Here is a 19,934-nt window from a genome sequence, read left to right as displayed (position 1 = left end):
AGACTAGGCAACACCTATTATTAGACCAGCAGCAACACAGAGCCTGACCCAGGCATGGTAGGCCAACCAGGCCAGAGACAACACCATAATAAATGAGACTTGCAGATGAAGCCTCCTTGTCAGTAGACTGTGGTTATTGTGGTGCTTAGGGACTGCTTGGGGTTTATGGTAGATGTGGGAGGGTGGGTGTCTCTCTCTGTATGTGAATTTGTGATGATTAGCAGTCTAGTGAAGAGGAAAACTCTTTGACAACTACTCCCTCTTGTGGAATATATCTGAAGTGTCAGAGGCAGAATTACAGTATCATGGTCAGTCATATGTCTGGGAACATTAAGTAACATTGAGTTATAATATAATAATATATGCCATTTAGCAGACACTTTAATCCAAAGGGCTTTACGCTAGTGCGTGCATACATTTTTGTTCTCCTTAACAGTCACTTCACTCAGTAACAGTTATTCTGAATATCACTTGGTCAGGTGTCTAACAGATAGAAGCTGCCTATGGGAAAGTGGTCTGGGGGGGATGGGAAAGTGAATGTGTCAGTTAACACCGAGCCTGTCCATGGGAACTCCCAGCAGGGTTCTAGAACTCCAGACAGCCAGTGACTGATCAGGTCATGGGTGAGAGAACACAGGACTCTAATGGCATTATGATGGGCCATAACAAGGGAGCTGGGCTTTATACCCACGGAACATAAACCCATTATGACTTTACCACCACATGTAATGAAAGCCCCTTGTTTGGCTAGGTATTATTATCAGTTGATACAGGGTACCTCTCAAACTCACATCCTCAGGGCCTAGAAAAACTCTATAGGACTACTTCAAATGTCTTCACCACCGTTCAAACACTCACCTGTAATAAACTGAAACCCTTTGAAGTTGTAAATGTCGATGGATCTTATGACCCAGCAGGTGTGGTTCAGTCTTTGGGCGGTTCTTGATGTTTAAAGAAAGATGTTTTTATGGTATTATGTCATGTTTTATGATTTGTGTTGATCCCAGGAAGAGTAGCTGCTGCTTCAGCAACTGCTAATGGGGATCCTAATAAAATCCTAAATGCCAGGTGTGATATACTGACCATTAGCATGGGAATTATGACACCTTCCAAGAGGTGAAGGCTGGGTTGGTTGGTCCTTATAAAAGGCTGCCACCAACTCCATTGTCTCATAGCCCAGACTGACAGCAAGGTTTCCATTTGGAACCTTGAACCACTAAAATATAGACAACCAATTGATTATTGATTTATTTGCTGGGGAATAATTAGATTTTTCTGAATCTGGAACAAAATATCTAAGATTTTTCTTTTTGTTGGGAAAAAATGACATTCTTCATCAACTTTGTTTTTTTGTCCACATTTTCTGCCGTGGCTTTGTCTCTTCCATTCCCTCACAACTCCATCAAGAGCGTTCCCAAGAATGGCGCGAGCCGGGACTTTGAATCATCCGGTAACGGTCCAGTCGACGAACAGGAGCCTATTCGGGGAACGGTCAAAGTAGTCAAACTCAACCCCAATAACCTGGGTCTGTCGGGTCTTTTTAGACGAGGCGGGATTTCCCCCCGAGGTGCGCCCGGTCCGAGGATGCCTTTCCCAGCCTTCTTGTCCATGGGTCGCCCTGGCCCTCCTGCGCTCCCTGCCAAAGCAGCTGCGGTGCCTCTGCATCCACTGTCACATCTGCACCACGACAGTCAGCGCAATGGCGGGGTGGGTATCAAGAAGAGGCAGGGATTTGAGATGTGGCAGAGGGCCATGGATAAGAGCGACCACAGTAAGACCATGTCCATGTCGCTGCCCCTCAGTCTGAAGGACTCTGCCAACAGACAGAGCTGCGCCGCGGTGCCTTTTACTCAGGTGAGGCAGACCTTTCAATTTTGGTTAACAATAGACAAAGATGTTGTAGGGCAATAGAGGACAGTAGGCCTCATGTTTAATCAAATTATTAGACTAAATTAGAAAGTTAAAAGGGATATTTTTTTAATAAGTAGGGCCTAATGCTTGAAACATCAAAATACGAAATGTTTATGCAAGTCTAATTTAAAAAAAAAAAATGTTATCTTCCATGTGCAGCGGATAACGTCCGAGGGCTGCAACGCGGTGACAGTCCACAACAAACTGTGCTTCGGTCAATGCAGTTCGCTGTTCGTCCCGTCTGGTTGGGAGTCTGCCAGGCTGACCGGTGCAGGGGGACACCGCCGTGCGCCCTGTTCCCGTTGCGCTCCATCCAAGGCCCACACGGTGACCGTGCCTCTGCGCTGTGGGATGGAGGTGCGGGAGAAGCGCGTGATGGTGGTGGAAGAATGCAAGTGTGAGACTGGTCGCGAGGAGGGGAATATCGAGGCTGTGGCCTCCATGCACTTATAACTGGAGATACTGTAGTTTAAGGGCGACATTTTCCTAGTGCAAAAGCTCTGTGCGAATTAGAAAACGCCCACTGCGAGATTATAATGAAGTTTACAGTATTTTTTGCACATTGCAACGCAACATTTTTGCACTACGAAAATATCGCCTTAAATGCTTGTTTCCCCCCTCACAGCACCTGCTCCAGCCTATTTTGATGACTCGATTAATTGTTTTTGGACAGAAAATATTTATATTGTGATGTCAGATGTGGACATTGATTATGTGTATTGTTTGTGAGTGAATTTCTAATTCAGAGAAAAACGATTTGGAGCCAAGTGCCACCAATGATTGTTGACAAGTGACTAACATTTTTAGTCATGAACATTTCTGTTCAACCCTATGGCAGAATGAGTCATCCACTCTGGACAGTGTAATAATGTTGAATAACTTGTTTAGTTTCATCTGAACTGAACGGCATTTTGTTTTTATGAAATAAAAATGTCAATCTATTTTTGGCTTGTCACTTGGTTTTTACCCTTGATGTGCTTTGATTCATGCAAGAGAATCTACATCGAAACATGGGGAAAACATGTAGTATTCCAAGAGAATCTACATAGTAAACATGTAGTATTCCAAGAGAATCTACTTCGAAACATGGGGAAAACATGTAGTATTCCAAGAGAATCTACATAGAAAACATGTAGTATTCCAAGAGAATCTACTTCGAAACATGGGGAAAACATGTAGTATTCCAAGAGAATCTACATAGTAAACATGTAGTATTCCAAGAGAATCTACATAGTAAACATGTAGTATTCCAAGAGAATCTACTTCGAAACATGGGGAAAACATGTAGTATTCCAAGAGAATCTACATAGAAAACATGTAGTATTCCAAGAGAATCTACTTCGAAACATGGGGAAAACATGTAGTATTCCAAGAGAATCTACATAGTAAACATGTAGTATTCCAAGAGAATCTACATAGTAAACATGTAGTATTCCAAGAGAATCTACTTCGAAACATGGGGAAAACATGTAGTATTCCAAGAGAATCTACATAGAAAACATGTAGTATTCCAAGAGAATCTACTTCGAAACATGGGGAAAACATGTAGTATTCCAAGAGAATCTACATAGAAAACATGTAGTATTCCAAGAGAATCTACATATAAAACATGTAGTATTCCAAGAGAATCTACATAGAAAACGTAGTATTCTAAGAGAATCTACATAGAAAACGTAATATTCCAAAAGAATCTACATAGAAAACGTAGTATTCCATGCACTAAAGTATTCCAGTAGTATCGGCCTCCATGTTTTATTAAAATGTTTTAGTGCAGTTTCACCACATTCCAGTTACATCTGAAAGCAGTGAACTGCCCAAATGGTACCCTATTTCTTATTTAGTGCACTATAGTCAGAAGTATTGCACTCTATAGGGGATAGGGTGCCATTTGGGATGAAGAGCTGGTGTGTACACGAGCATTGAACATGGGCACTTTAGAGGAGCAAACAGAGGGAATTGTTTCAGCATGAGACACTGCATTATGTATCAGGCATCTTGTCTCTTTCTCCCCTGGCTCTTTCACTGTGGTGGGAATTCTTCTTGACATCCTTAAAGCCACAATCTGGAGTTTGAGTTTCAGAAAAACGGTGGCCCCGCCCCACAACTTGGTTTGGTATAAAGCTGAGGGATAATGTAACCACTCAAAAATTCAAATCTTTTGTACCAATGATTCTTTAAGGTTATACTGAGCTTATGAGGCATTTATAAGTTCCATTCCTCAACAATCAATGGGTATATCATTAGTTGAAATTACTATTGAACAGTGTCCCAGATCTCAGACTGTAGCTTTTAAACCTGCAGATGCACTTGAGTGTTTTCAGGGCCTAAAACAAGTATTATTCATTTATTTCCTGGAACCTGGACCTGTGTGAGTGCATGAGTGCATGTGCGTGCATGCATGTGTGTTTGTGTGTGCATGTGTATTTGTACGTGCATGCATATGCATGTGTGTGTGTGTGTGCCTGGTAAAATGAACTCATCCCACACATCCATACATCCCCAGCGGAATATAAAGGAGGCTCTTCTTTACATTGTGTAGCCTAGCCTTGGCATGCTGTCAATAACACCGCTTACTTACTTACTCACAGCAATTTGCATTCAGTGTTTTATAAAGCTATGGGGGATGCTTGCATTGACTGAGGCCCATGGATTTAGGCCTACATTTGCATTTGCAAAGGGTTGACGGCTATATTTCCACAAAAGAGTTTGATGAGAATAATATTTGCTCTGGACTTAACATATAGAATCAAATGAGGGGGTCTGGTTAGTAAGGAGGTGAAGGTCTGGGCTGTTATTTCCCATCCCTGTTGAGTGGGGAGGTTACGAAGGTAAACTAAGATATCCAATCAGAGTTCTCTGAGCTCTGAGGTCTACATCTCAATCATCCATTTGGCGTGCTAATTGATCAAGATATTTAATCAACAGACTGACTGGATATTCCAAGACTGAATCTAAGTATGTTGAATGTTTGCATATAGTGGGGGGGGGGGGTCATGCAGTATATGCTGGGAAGTACTGAGTGATCTTGAGATTGCGATCTCATGAGCAAAAAGCTTCATATCTCTTCGCCCTATATCTTCCCCTTCTCCTCCTCACATTCCATGTGACTCGTCTTCCTTCCTCTCTTCTCTGGAGAGAGAGGGGGGGGGAGATAGAAGAGAGGTAAGGGGGAGGGTGATGGGAACACAGGAGGAACACTAGAGTATAGAGGGGGAGAGAGAGAGAGGGGGACAGAGAGAAGGGGAGAGTAAAAGAAAGGGTACAGGATGGAGGAGGGGGGTCGGGGGTGATTGGAACAAACAAGGAGCACTAGAGTGCGCCCACTTAGCGAGACAGATGTCAGCCCTCTTGCATTGTGGGAGCTTCGTCGAGCACTCCTGCGTTTTTAAAGATGGCCTGGTTCCCATGGCGAGGGAGGGAGGGAATAGGGGCAGAGTGACGACGATGGTGGGGCTTATTCGTTTTTTGGTGTAGGCACGGCGACGCTGCCAAGTTCAACGCCTGGGGGATCCGATCATCGTCATGGCGGATCGCTAAGTGGCCTAGTTAACGCCAAAAGACAAACAATGAGGCTCACAGAGTTTACACTTTCTTCAGGGGTCCCAGAGTTTAGTGGGAAGAATCGTAGTGAAGTGATCACATTTCAAGTGCTCCGTGCAATTAGAATAGGTTAGAATAGGTTCATTGTCCCCATTTTAGAGTCAGCGATTAGAAGCCCATTCCGTTTGCATTCGTAGTTATTTATACTGAACAAAAATATAAACGCAAGATGTAAAGTTTTGGTCCCATGTTTCATGAGCTGAAATAAAAGATGGCAGACATTTTTCATGTGCACAAACAGCTTATTTCTCAAAAATGTTGTGCCCAAATTCGTTTACATCCCTATTAGTGAGCATTTCTCCATTTCCAAGATAATCCATCCATCTGACAGGTGTGGCATATCAAAAAGCTGATGAAACAGCATGATCATTACTCAGGTTCACCTTGTGCTGGGGACAATAAAAGGCCACTGAAATGTGCAGTTTTGTCTTACAACATAATGCCACAGATGTCTCAAGTTTTGAGGGGGTGTTCAGTTGGCATGCTGACTGCAGGTATGTCCACCAGAGCTGTTGCCAGAGAATTTAATGTTAATATCTCTACCATAAGCCGCCTCCAACTTCGTTTTAGAGAATTTGGTATGTCCAACCGGCCTTACAACCGCAGACCGTGTAACCACACCAGCCCAGATGTCCAAATCCGGCTTCTTTACCTGCGGGATCGTCTGATACCAGTCACCCGGCCAGCTGATGAAACTGAGGAGTATTTCTGTCTGTAATAATGCACTTTTGTGGGGAAAAACTCATTCTGACTGGAAGAGCCTGGCTCCCCAGTGAGTGGGCCTGGCTCCCCAGTGGGTGGACCTGGCTCCCCAGTGAGTTGGCCTGGCTCCCCAGTGAGTTGGCCTGGCTCCCCAGTGAGTTGGCCTGTCTCCCCAGTGAGTTGGCCTGGCTCCCCAGTGGGTGGGCCTGGCTCCCCAGTGGGTGGGCCTGGCTCCCCAGTGAGTGGGCCTGGCTCCCCAGTGGGTGGGCCTGGCTCCTCAGTGGGTGGGCCTGGCTCCCCAGTGGGTGGGCCTGGCTCCTCAGTGAGTGGGCCTGGCTCCCCAGTGGGTGGGCCTGGCTCCCCAGTGAGTGAGCCTATGCTCTCCCAGGCCCACCCATAGCTGATCCCCTGCCCATTTATGTGAAATCCATAGATTAGGACCTAATGAATTTAGTTAAATTGACAGATTTCCTTATATGAACTGTAACTCAGTAAAATCATTGAAATTGTTGAATGTTGCGTTGATTATATACAGTACATTCGGAAAGTATTCAGACCCCTTGGCTTTTTCCACATTTTGTTATGTTACAGCCTTATTCTAAAATGTATCAAATATTTTTTGCCCTCATCAATTTACACACAATACCGCATATAAAAAGCAAAAACAGGTTTTTAAAAATGTTTGCAAATGTAGATTTGTTTTTTAACGGAAATATCATGTTTACATAAGTATTCAGACCTACTCAGCCTGATATCCCCATGTCTCTGAGCTGTGTGGTGGGTTCTGCTCCTTGAAGCACCTTTGGCATCGATTACAGCCTCTCTCTGTACTTTGTCCTTTCATCTTTCCCTTGATCCTGACTAGTCTCCCAGTCCCTGCCACTGAAAAACATCCCCACAGCATGATGCTGCCACCACTATGCTTCACCGTAGGGATGGTGCCAGGTTTCCTCCAGACGTGACGCTCGGCATTCAGGCCAAAGAGTTCAATCTTGGTTTCATCAGACCAAAGAATCTTGTTTCTCATGGTCTGAGAGTCCTTTAGGTGCCTTTGGGCAAGCTCCAAGCGGGCTGTCATGTGCCTTTTACTGAGGAGTGGCTTCCGTCTGACCACTCTACCATAAAGGCCTGATTGGTGGAGTGCTGCAGAGATGGTTGTCATGGAATGTTCTCCCATCTCCACAGAGGAACTATGGAGCTCTGACAGATTGACCATCAGGTTCTTGGTCACCTCCCTGACCAAGGCCCTTCTCCCCCGATTGCTCAGTTTGGCCGGGCGGGTCCAAACTTGGTGGTTCCAAACTTCTTCCATTTAAGAATGATGGAGGCCACTGTGTTCTTGGGGACCTTCCATGTTGCATACATTTTCTGGTACCATTCCCCAGATCTGTGCCTCGACAGAATCCTGTCTCAGAGCTCTACGGACAATTCCTTCGACCGCATGGCATTGGTTTTTGCTCTGACATGCACTGTCAACTGTGGTACCTTATATAGACAGGAGTGTGCTTTTCCAAATCATGTGAAATCAATTGATGGTGGACTCCAATCAAGTTGTAGAAACATCTCAAGGATGATCAATGAAAACAGGATGCACCTGAGCTCAATTTCAAGTCTCATAGCAAAGGGTCTGAAATACTTATGTAAATAAGGTATTTCTGTTATTATTTTTAATATATTTGCAAACATTTCTAAAAACCTATTTAATCTTTCTCATTATGGGGTGTTGTGTGTAGATTAATGAGGAAGAATATTTATTTAATCAATTTTAGAATAAGGCTGTAACGTAACAAAATGTGTAAAAAGTCAAGGGGTCTGAATACTTTCCGAATGCACTGGATTTGTTCAGTATACATTGATTGTAAATCTCACTGTGTACCTTACTGAATATTGGTGGTTTTTTAGGTCACCTCTCAGTTATCCCATCAAAATGAGTTAACCAGAACCACCAAGCAAACCAGGCCTGTGATCTTTGACCTGACCAGCTTGGCCATCAGAGCCTTTTGGAGTAACCAGTTTTATTGGTAGTTAGACCTACTCAGCCTGATATCCCCATGTCTCTGAGCTGTGTGGTTGGTTCTGCTCCTTCACAACCCCGACAGTGGGGCTAATTGAAAGGCTCCGGATGGCATGGCAGAGGACCGGACCTTCCCCAAACGCCTGAGGCTTTCCTGGGCTTTAGATGTTGAAATGCCAGGCTAGAGGAGTCAGTTGCTAGGTCCTGGGCAATAGGCGATAGCCGGTAGAATAGCTGGTCTTTACACCAATACAGTGGTAGATGCATTCTATGGCACCAACGACAGGAGCAGCTGGGCAGGGAGACAGTGCCCGAGGGCTGTGCCAGCTTGCCGGGTGCTGGGGGGGGGCAGAGATGGGTGTAGCCGGGGGGATGGGGATGGGCACAATAATGAGGAGGACTTGGAGATGTGTGCCAGTAATGGTGCCAGTCTGCCAGTCTATGAACCCTCTTTCACAATTAGTGGAGCAAAGAGACTTGCTATGGATAGGATTATACTACATCATAATTTATTGTCAGTTGAGATCGTCTCACTCTGCTAACAGTATCAAGCTGAGACAGAAGAATCCCTCTGATTGTGAGGGAATAGAAAGAGAAGGGTTCATTCATAGATACTTTCATGGGCCAGGTTCTATCAGGGGTCTTACTGTGTCCGATAACATTCTCAAACCATGGATTCATCCCAAATGGCACCCTATTTCATACGTAGTGCACTACTTTTGACCAAGGCCCATAGGGTGGGCCCTGGTCAAAAGTAGTGAAAAAAATATAGTGTGGGATTTGGGCCACAACCACCATGTTCCTGGACAGGTGACCACTCTTCCATATCCAGTGGAACTGGAGTGTAGGATAGAATAGAATCAGAATTTGGGATGACGTCAGTCGGCTGTTCAGGAGCTGCCATTGTCCCCCTGTCTCTCCCTCTCCTTCCTTCCCAGTGTGTGTGTGTGTGTGTGTGTGTGTGTGTGTGTGTGTGTGTGTGTGTGTGTGTGTGTGTGTGTGTGTGTGTGTGTGTGTGTGTGTGTGTGTGTGTGTGTGTGTGTGTGTGTGTGTGTGTGTGTGATGATAATGATGTTGTCATTGTGGTGGCAGGTGCAGGGCTGTGTGAGCTGCAGGTGACGTCTCTCGTCGTTCCCTTAATGATTCCAATTAACATAATCAAGACCTGGCAGGGCGAAGAGAATGGAGACCGCTGCACCTCCTCTCTCGTCTTGCCCTGTTTCTCCCCCTCCTCCTCCTCCTCACCCTGCTGTGGGCTTTCATCACCGCACGTCGCCATGGCGCCCGCCCCATGCCATCATCCATCCATCGGGTTCCTGTCACACACGCACACACACATTAGATACACACAGACACACATGCAAATACACACACACACCACTCACCATTTCTCCTCATGGGCAGAAAAACAGGCACAGCTCTCTCCACCCTCCCCTGCCAGTTACCACGACCATCGCTACCCGCCACCGCTTTTAAAAAAACATGACGTCTAAAAGCTCCTAAACGGTCTACTTCAGAAGCACTTAGGAGAATCTCCACTCAACTTATCGTCTAACGACGAGAGGGAGGATTGCCAGGTTCTAACGAGGCGGGATAAGATCGTTGTTTAGATATGGTTTTCTTTGCCGAGGGAGCTGGGTAGTGACATGTCACACATGGTTTTAGGACAGAGGAGGCGAGCGCTTGTTGGCACGGGAGCAAGGGGAGCAGGGATAAAAGTCCCTATCGCTTTGGATGCGTGTGTAGTGTGGGTGAGTCGGAGATACTGTAAAAGCCTCCAGCTGGGTCAGTGAGTGACAGACTCAGGGGATCCAGGGGCGAACTCCTTCTGCTCAGAATGTGGAGTTAACTGTTGTAAGTTAGTGCAGAGAGAAAGTAGTCTCGCTTTGCCAAACTCAAGTGTTAATGGATTGTGTGTCAGACGCAGCAGGTGGGGAGAGGAGACTACAGAAAAAGTCACTTCTACTGATCCCCTGCATCCGTCTGTTTCGCTCAGATAAGAAACAGGGAGACTGTATTCATTCATTTAGAATATGCGTGACACATACCAACATGCATCATGAAGGACTAGTTCAGCCAAATGTCAAGTTCACCTTATTTTCCGTAACACTAGCAAGTATCCAATCAGGCATAGTAACGTGTAGGACCACACCAGTCGGAACATACAGCACCATTCTAGTTCCATTCCAACATTTATTCTACTCTATTTCTCATGATGCATCAAAAGAATGGGTTTCACCATCCAGATTCATTCCTCCAAATCTCTTACAGAACAAAGTGAAGGACAGAGTGGGAACGACCGAACAAGGCCAAGACGGAGACATTGATCTGGCTGACTGAGGTGATCTAAATTATAGAAACATATGAAACCCTTTTGGTTTCCTGGTTTAATCTAACCAAGCCTGATTCTAGCTGACAGCTGTGTGTGTGTGTGTGTGTGTGTGTGTGTGTGTGTGTGTGTGTGTGTGTGTGTGTGTGTGTGTGTGTGCGTGCGTGCGTGCGTGCGTGCGTGCGTATCTGCATGTGAGTGTGTGCGTATCTGCATGTGAGTGTGTGCGTATCTGCATGTGAGTGTGTCTTTCTGTATGTGTGTGTATCAGTATTTGTGTGTGTGTGAGAGAGAGAGTTGGATTTGTCTATTTATTAGTTGGCATGGGGGCACTTTCACTCGTCCAGACCTCCAGAAAATCCATCATGACGTCTGTGAGAAAATCTTTGATGAGTTTCTGTCTCTGTCCGAAATGGCACCCTATTCCCTTTAAAGTGCACGTCAAAAGTAGGGAATAGGGTGCCTTTTGGGACATCTGTCTACCCGCAGCTCCATTTTCCTGCATTTCTCAGCCAATCCATTCCAATGTCTTCCTCTATCCATGGTTCAGACATGTCCCAAGCCCAGAAGCCAACAGTGGGAAGGGTTGTGAGGACCCGCCAAACATGGTGGATACGGTAGGTGTAGTAATCTGACTCCAGACACTCTCACGCACTCCAGACAGTTTTAGCTCTTTTGAAGTGGGCTTTTATGTGATGGCACACACACACACACACTTTTATGACATTGTAAAATGCGTCATTGATTGAAATCGAATGGAGTGGTTGAGTGGAGTAGTTTGGTGATCTGGCCACCGGCAGGGTTTGAGCGAGAGAGAAAGAAAGAGAGAGCCAGACAGACAGAGAGAGTGAGAGAGAAAGGGAGGAAGGGAAAGTGAGAGAGAGAGGGAGGGAGGAACGGAAAGAGAGAGGCAGAGAGAGAGAGAGGGAGGAAGGAAGTGAAAGAGGGAGTTATAATCCTGGTGGAGCGCTGATTTCGCCAGGCCAAACGAATCGCCTCCAGGATCCTGTCACCATCTCTATGAAGATAAATGGTATCATTAAACAGGCTCTGTCATCGATTAAACATCCTGTTGGAATCCTGTTTTTTTATGTGGAAATGCAAAATTGCAATGGATAACGTTCAACATGATTCAACTTTTCAGGGTTTGTAACAGAGAGTCCAAAACCATTCCAAAATTCAGATAAAGCTGCAGCGGTTTTAACCTTTACTTGTGTTACTGCCAAGAAACGGTGTTTCACACCAAGCAATTTGAGTTGAATACATGTTGTTATTACGGGGACTGTGTCATATTGGCTGATTAGGATTATTACAATACCTGCTACTAGCAGCTACAATGCTATTAGTACCAACGGCAATACGAGATCCATTCATGATAAATACACACTCAAATGCCATGGAGATGGATGTGTGTCTAGAAAAGCACACGTACATTGTTGCTTTGGCCGTGAGGTGTGTGTGTTTGTGAGGGCCTGAGTGTTTGTGTGGTGTGGATGGGAGAGTACACAGAGAAGGAGTAAAAGTGTGTGTTTGTGAGAGTGAGTGATTAGGTTATGTGATATCTGTCTGTCTTTGTGTGTATGCATTCATATGTGTGTATCTGTAGTGTGTGTGCTTTCTTGCCTGCATGTGTGTGTGTGTGCCACAGAGAGAGGAAGTATAAGGGGGTGCAGGTGGCATGGAGCAGGCTGGCGCGGGCGGGCACAGGCACACTGTCCCCTGGCAATGCCAACACCATCTGTCATAGAGAGGAACATCTGCAGCCCAAGGTGCCCTTGTCACCCAGCGTTAGAGTAACCAGTTTGGCGTTTCCATTGGAAGCGACCTGGCATAGCCAGAGCCACGCAATTTATGTGTGTGTTTGTGTCTGTATGTGTGTTTGTGTGTGAGAGAGAGAGAGAGAGGGAGAGTGTGTGTGTGTGTGTGTGTGTGTGTGTGTGTGTGTGTGTGTGTGTGTGTGTGTGTGTGTGTGTGTGTGTGTGTGTGTGTGTGTGTGTGTGTGTGTGTGTGTGTGTGTGTGTGTGTGTGTGTGTATTAGAGAGACAGAGGGAGTGTTTGTATAGAGGGAGAGAGTATGAGAGAGTGAGAAACCAAACCAAAGCCAAAACAACATGGCTGTGCAAAGCGTTGACCCAGCTGGACCCCAGTTGCATGCAGAGTCATGTCCCCTCCTGATGCTAGTGTGCCACTGCATCCACACCGCTGCCAGACTTAGCCCTGCAAGCCCTCTCTCCTACCCTCCTGCCTCTCCTCTCCTCCTGTGTCTCCTCTCCTGTGTCTCCTCTCCTCCTGTGTCTCTCCTCTCCTCTGGTGCCTCTCCTCTCCTCCTGTGTCTCTCCTCTCCTCCTGTGTCTCTCCTCTCCTCCTGTGTCTCTCCTCTCCTCCTGTGTCTCTCCTCTCCTCCTGTGTCTCTCCTCTCCTCCGGTGTCTCTCCTATCCTCCGGTGTCTCTCCTCTCCTCCGGTGTCTCTCCTTTCCTCCGGTGTCGCTCCTCCTCTTTTTGTCTGTAATGTATTTTTCGTTATGTGTCGGACCCCCCAGGAAGACTAGCTGTCATCATGGCGTCAGCTATTGTGCATCCAAATCAAATCAATCTCCTCTCCTTACCTCTCCTCTCCTGCGTCTCTCCTCTCTTCTCCTCTGCTATATTCTGGCACTCACCACTTCTCTCTCCAGTTATATCTCCCTTTTTTCGTCCCTCTGAAAAAAAAGCAGATGGTCCCTCTTTCCCCACTCCTTCTTTTCATCCCCCTCTCCATCCCATACATCTCCCCCCTCTCCATCTCATACATCTTCCCCCTCTTCTCATCCTTTCATCTACATCTAGCAGGTGTATGACTGATCCTGACTGGCTGACCACCTGTCCATCCTCTTCTCTCCTTCCTCTCTCTCCCTCTTATAAAATATATAGTCTAGAAGAGTGTATGTGTTTGTTAATAAGTGTGTGTGTGTGTGTGTTTATGTCTTTATCATGCTCAATGCATCATACTTCAATCCTCTGTACTGTGGTTAGATGAGATCTCTACTCAACCAGAACCCACGCCCTTTCATGTGCATCCCAAATGGTTCCCTATTCCCTATGGAGGCATCCAAAATGGTTCCCTATTCCCTATGTAGTGCACTACTTTTGACCAGGGCCCATTGGGAATAGCGTGCTATTTGGGACATATCATCAGTGACTCATTCTCAGTGACTACCAGTATTCTCTGAACATTACCAACCGCTAAAGGCCCCGAAGCTTCTGTACATGTTCGGGATTCTCTATTTGCAAAGTCTCTATCTACCAATAGTAGAGAACAGGCTACTCTGGCGATTGGTACTTGTTTAATAAAGTTAGACCAAAGCTGAATAAATGTCTGCAGGATCACATAACGATAGTATTGTACATAATAGAACCGAATAATAGCATAGGTTGTCACTGTAAAATAAAAAACAGCACCTCATTTCCTATGAGGATGATTGTGGGAACCTACGCATTTTCCTCTCATGCAGCCACAGCTCCACAGCGCGCGCCACTAGGCAAAATATGTGGTTTGATTTGAACAAAACCCAGTTAGGCTATGTTACAGTTTAACACCATCTGTTCTAAAATCAGCTCACTGTACATAACTAAAAATATCCAAATGCATATTCCCATGAAACTGATTGAGTTCAAATAGTTGGCATGAAGATGCTGCATGGGCGTTTCACCGGGAAAACTTGAAGAAGTATCATTCACGATTGACGATGAAAAATGTCATAATAATAATAAATTCATCATTTGAATGGAGGGTCAACAAAAATGTGCGTAAAGTAGAGGTAAAGAAAACACATGCGCAGAACATGACATTAATCTTTCCAGTGGGATCCAGGGAGGTAGAACGAGGCGATGACCTACGGATCCGCAGCCTCCGCCGATTAAAAATGACTCACCGGTAGTTACTTAAGGAAACCACATGGCGGCAGTATAAAACACTGCACTGTGTTCTGTTTTGACATAGATGAACAAACATTTACATTTACATTTAAGTCATTTAGCAGACGCTCTTATCCAGAGCGACTTACAAATTGGTGCATTCACCTTGTGAACAAACTTAGTGGTAGTGGTAGTAGCAGCGTGTGTATATGTGTTTGTCCGTGTTATTTTTCACACAAGTGTGTGTTCTTGTGTATCTAAAGCACTGACTTATCCAGAATACTAAACAGTTTCTCACAAAACAGGTCAAGTTTCAGAACGAGATAGCATGTTGAAAATTTGCTCATACAGGCGGCTATTTTTGAGGCAGAAAAATCATTATGGAAATGTATCTCATAAGATTGTTTAATAGGTAAGCCTATAGAGCCGGTGTTTGGCCTAAAGGCATGAAGGGGTGAAATAAGAGAGTAGTTCATGTTAGACTGACGCTTTGGCCTAAAGCTAGCTGGTCCGGACAAAGGTAGAGATTCTGCTGCCACGTATACTGCTGTTGTACACACACGCACGCACGCACATCCACACACATATGCACATACACACACGCACAAGTAAGGAAGCAAACACACACCCTGTCACACTTATTAATTTCAAACGCCAAGTCTCACTGAAAGCAACGCCTTTGTTCTGTTCCACTTCAAGCACACTCACTTTCTCTAAAGACCAGAAGGTGTACATTTTCACTTTAAGGTTTAGTTATCTCTTCCCCAATTTTCTTTGGCTTGGCATACAAAGGTTTTATTTCTCTTCCCCCCATCGACACCTTAAAAGTGGAGCAGAGAGAGTGTGTGAGAGAGAGACATAAAGAAAAGAGAAAGGGAAGCGTAGTTCATTGCTAATCAATACGGTTTCTCTCCTGCAACCCAAGTTTTCCCCCGTGGGCCCTCTGCATTCAAGACGAGCCAAGGCGAGCAGAGCTTGGCATTGTGCAGCACGCCTTAAAACGAAACACCTGCGAGGTGGTGGAAGAAGACGTGAACAAAAAAAATAGCCCAGTTATTTCGTAGCTCTTAAAAATGTTGGCACGTGTTCCATTAGATGTTCGGGGAACAAAAAAAGAAGCTATCAAATCCAACTGAAGACAAAAGAAGATTATTTTGCTCTGCAGATAGAGGTACACTAAACATAGTTGGACTTCAGTTTATGTTATCATTCTCATATCGAAAAAACATATTTGTCCTGTGTCAGCCGTCATACAATGTGAAGAGATTTTGTTATTTAGGAGTTGACAAATATGTCCAGTGTAGATTGAGAGATGGGTAAGGGGGAATTTGGGAGTGTAGGAGAGTGAAATGAGATTGGGAGAGAAGGAGAGTGAAAAGAGACTGGGAGAGAAGGAGAAGGAAATGAGATTGGGAGAGAAAAGAGATTGGGAGAGAATGAGAGGGAAATGAGACTGGGAGAGAAGGAGAGGGAATGAGATTGGGAGAGAAGGAGAGGGAAAAGAGACTGGGAGAGGGAAATGAGATTGGGAGAGAAGGAGAGGGAAATGAGACTGGGAGAGAAGGAGAGGGAAAAGAGATTGGGCGAAAAGGAGAGGGAAAAGAGATTGGGAGAGAAGGAGAGGGAAAAGAGATTGGGAGAGAAGGAGAGGGAAAAGAGATTGGGCGAAAAGGAGAGGGAAAAGAGATTGGCAGAGAAGGAGAGGGAAAATAGATTGGGAGAGAAGGAGAGGGAAATGAGATTGGGAGAAAAGAACGAGGTAAATAACGCAGATGGTCGTTATTGGCATGCATTTCTCTCTTAAATCTGTTTTCTGCTGTTTATCATGTAGGGAAAAGTTTAACCCTGCTATAACCTCTGTCCCTATCTGACCCCCGACCTATCCCAGAACCTCCTTATTCTATCATCACTCTCTTCTCTCTCTTCTTCCCACCCATCTCTGCATTCCTCTAAAACACCATCCCTGTCTTTCCTAATCCCCTCAACCAACTGACATGATTGCATGCACACACACACACACACACACACACACACACACACACACACACACACACACACACACACACACACACACACACACACACACACACACACACACACACACACACACACAGGTCCAATTCAGACACAGGAGGGTGAACAGGGTCTATTAAAGCCCCAGTCTATTCATTTACATGCCACACTGTGACAAAGCTCCAGTCTACACAGCCTGACCAACCAGTAGCTACAGACCACATATAGACCTCAGGGTGTGTGTGTGTGTGTGTGTGTGTGTGTACAGCCCACTAACCAGCCAGTATGTATGTGTTCATAGTCCTACTCTCCAGTGTGGTTTTAGAACCTGTGATTCTCCTACTGAACACCCCCTCCAGCCACCACCAGTATCATACATCCCAGTCCCTACTATAGACAGACTATATTAACTGTTGTCTATATACAAGTATCATACATCCCAGTCCCTACTATAGACAGACTATATTAACTGTGGTCTATATACCAGTATCATACATCCAAGTCCCTACTATAGGCAGACTATATTAACTGTGATCTATATACCAGTATCATACATCCAAGTCCCTACTATAGACAGACTATATGAACTGTGATCTATAGACAGACTATATCAACTGTGGTCTATAGACAGACTATATGAACTGTGATCTATAGACAGACTATATGAACTGTGGTCTATAGACAGACTATATGAACTGTGATCTATAGACAGACTATATGAACTGTGATCTATAGACAGACTATATGAACTGTGATCTATAGACAGACTATATGAACTGTGGTCTATAGACAGACTATATGAACTGTGGTCTATAGACAGACTATATGAACTGTGATCTATAGACAGACTTTATGAACTGTGATCTATAGACAGACTATATGAACTGTGATCTATAGACTCCTCTGAATGAATCTCTTATAAGTGGGCTTCTGTCCATGTGGTGGTATGAGAGCTAATTTGCATAATCTCCCCCGGTTAAAGAAGGATGCCCGAGATGCTTTTACGGGGGGAGGGGGAGGGGTGTGACGGGGGTGTTAGGAATGGTAGGGGGGTTGTGGGGACACACAATGAGGACTTTGTGCGTCTTCGCTGGTACAGGGTTAGACAGGGCCTACAGGACTACTGTGGGAGACACCTGTCAGGATAGGAGCCTGAGGGAACTGGTACTGCGCAACCCATGAAGAGGCTTCTTTAATGAGGCGTTGTGGGGGGCGGTGGGTGTGTGAGTGTGGGGGGACGGTGGGTGTATGAGTGTGGGTGTGTGGGTGTGGGGGGACGGTGGGTGGGTGTGTGAGTGTGGGTGTGTACGAGAGAGAGAGAGAGATTGAGTGTGTTTCAGATCAAATCAAAGTTTATTGGTGGTGTACACAGTTTAGCAGATGTTATCGCAGGTGCAGCGGAATGGTTATGTTTCTATCTCCAACATTGCAGCAATATCTAGCAATACAATAACAATGCACACATCATCCACAAGTAACAAGTGTGTGTGTGTGTGTGTGTGCGCGTGTGTGTGTGTCGGCCTTAAGAACAGTGGCATGTAAAGCAGATATTGTGTTTATGGGGCTTGTATGGCATTAAAGACATCCATTGTACTGACACATTATATAGTCTACCAAGGCCTTTCAGATCCATACACATATTTATTACAGTAGTAGTTGTTAGCCAAGCATTGATGTTGTCATTCTCTCTCAGGTCCTGTCTCTTAGGATCACAGTAGAGGTGACAGCACAGTTGTAGAGCAGCAGCATGATATGATTACTTTATTCAGCCTTTATTACTTTCTTTTACATTTTAAATGGACAAAACTGTCGGGAACGATTACAGACTTGGATGAACGGTCAAAATCAGATTTGGAGTGTTCGAACACACATACACACCTACAAACACACACATGCAGACAAACACAGACACACACAGACACACACAGACACACACACACACACACACACACACACACACACACACACACACACACACACACACACACACACACACACAAAGTGCTTTAAGTGCTGGTAATGTCTGTCATGCTGCTCTGACATCAGTAGTTTAACGCAGGCAATCTGCTTAATATGCCCAATGTGAGACATTAGGTGTGTGTGTGTAGGATCCATTAGATTAGAACAACATTAAGGAGATTGGGAGATTTGGACTATATTGTTTTCTCACGGCACCGTGGAGAGGGCGATAAAATTACAAGGAACTAGAAATGATAGGTTTTAGCCCCAGTAAACATGTCCACATTGTCTCGGTGTGGGCCCAATTCGGGCTAAAATATTGGCCCCATCTAGGCTGCCCACATTGCGCCTTTGTTCATCGGCTCCACATTGGCCCCCAAAGCATTTGCCCAGTGTGGCTCAGTGTGGGCAGCCCAGATCTGGTGAGGCAGCTGTCACTTTGCCTGAAATACGCCCTTCTTTTCCCAGCAAACATGTCCAAATTGTCACGATTTGAACCCAATGCAGGCTAAAATATTGACCCCATGTAAGCTGCCCACATTGGGCCGATGCGCCTTCAATATTTAATATTTATTCAAACTTAATTCAGTGCATAAATTGCATAATTTTCTAATCTTACAGGTATTTAGGGAACGTGATACAATTTTTTCAGAAAGACAACCAACATACAGAATATATTTAACAAGAGAAACACTTATGGTGTTTCCTGGCCTGTGTTGGGTTGGTGTGGGCTAGCCTGTGTTGGGTTGGTGTGGGCTAGCCTGTGTTGGGTTGGTGTGGGCTAGCCTGTGTTGGGTTTGTGTGGGCTAGCCAGTGTTGGGTTTGTGTGGGCTAGCCTGTGTTGGGCTGAGTGCTGGTGTAGGATATCCGATGTTGGGCTGATGTGGGATTGGTGTGGGCTAGCCCGTGTTGGGTTGGTGTGGGCTAGCCCGTGTTGGGTTGGTGTGCGCTAGCTTGTGTTTGGTTGGTATGGGCTAGCCTGTGTTGGGTTGGTGTGCGCTAGCTTGTGTTTGGTTGGTATGGGCTAGCCTGTGTTGGGTTGGTGTGGGCTAGCCCGTGTTGGGTTGGTGTGGGCTAGCCCGTGTTGGGTTGGTGTGCGCTAGCTTGTGTTTGGTTGGTATGGGCTAGCCTGTGTTGGGTTGGTGTGGGCTAGCCTGTGTTGGGTTCGTGTGGGCTAGCCTGTGTTGGGCTAGTGTGGGCTAGCCTGTGTTGGGCTGGCTTAGGCTAGCCCACCTTGCCCACCAAATACCCACATGGGGCCAATGAGTTCATGTTTGCTGGGGAGTCAGAGAAAGAAAAGAGAACCTTTCCTCACAGCTATCTGCCTGAAGCTTGAATCCACATACTACTAAATGCAGGTTGGACTGGGCTGAGCCAGCCCAGAGAACATATTGATAAAGGGGACTTTTCTAATGCCTTCAAAGGCCTGCTTTAATGAATTGGACCCAGAGTTCCAATCAGCTCAAAACAATTTGTTTTAATGTCGTATATAGAGCTAGTCTTCATTCTATT

The 19,934-nt window shown here is 45.4% G+C and overlaps 1 protein-coding gene across 1 annotated transcript; it reads left to right on the top strand.

Moving 5' to 3' along the window:
- Window positions 1–1,323: 1,323 nt before the first annotated feature.
- Window positions 1,324–2,852, top strand: LOC129850438 (DAN domain family member 5-like). The gene is made up of 2 exons (XM_055916850.1): window positions 1,324–1,854; window positions 2,071–2,852. Exons 1-2 carry the CDS (start codon window positions 1,324–1,326, stop codon window positions 2,362–2,364), a joined length of 825 nt encoding a protein of 274 aa, XP_055772825.1. The 3' UTR covers window positions 2,365–2,852.
- Window positions 2,853–19,934: the final 17,082 nt, after the last annotated feature.

Source organism: Salvelinus fontinalis, unplaced genomic scaffold (genome assembly GCF_029448725.1).
Source record: "Salvelinus fontinalis isolate EN_2023a unplaced genomic scaffold, ASM2944872v1 scaffold_2024, whole genome shotgun sequence".
Classification (NCBI taxonomy): domain Eukaryota; kingdom Metazoa; phylum Chordata; class Actinopteri; order Salmoniformes; family Salmonidae; genus Salvelinus; species Salvelinus fontinalis.
This window is presented reverse-complemented; position numbering and strand designations above follow the sequence as displayed.

Bases quoted from the DNA above. Each gene is read 5' to 3' on its own strand.
- LOC129850438 (XM_055916850.1), top strand. From the start codon at position 1,324: ATGACATTCTTCATCAACTTTGTTTTTTTGTCCACATTTTCTGCCGTG. The intron at 1,855-2,070 runs GTGAGGCAGACC...TTCCATGTGCAG, and splicing joins CCGCGGTGCCTTTTACTCAG to CGGATAACGTCCGAGGGCTG.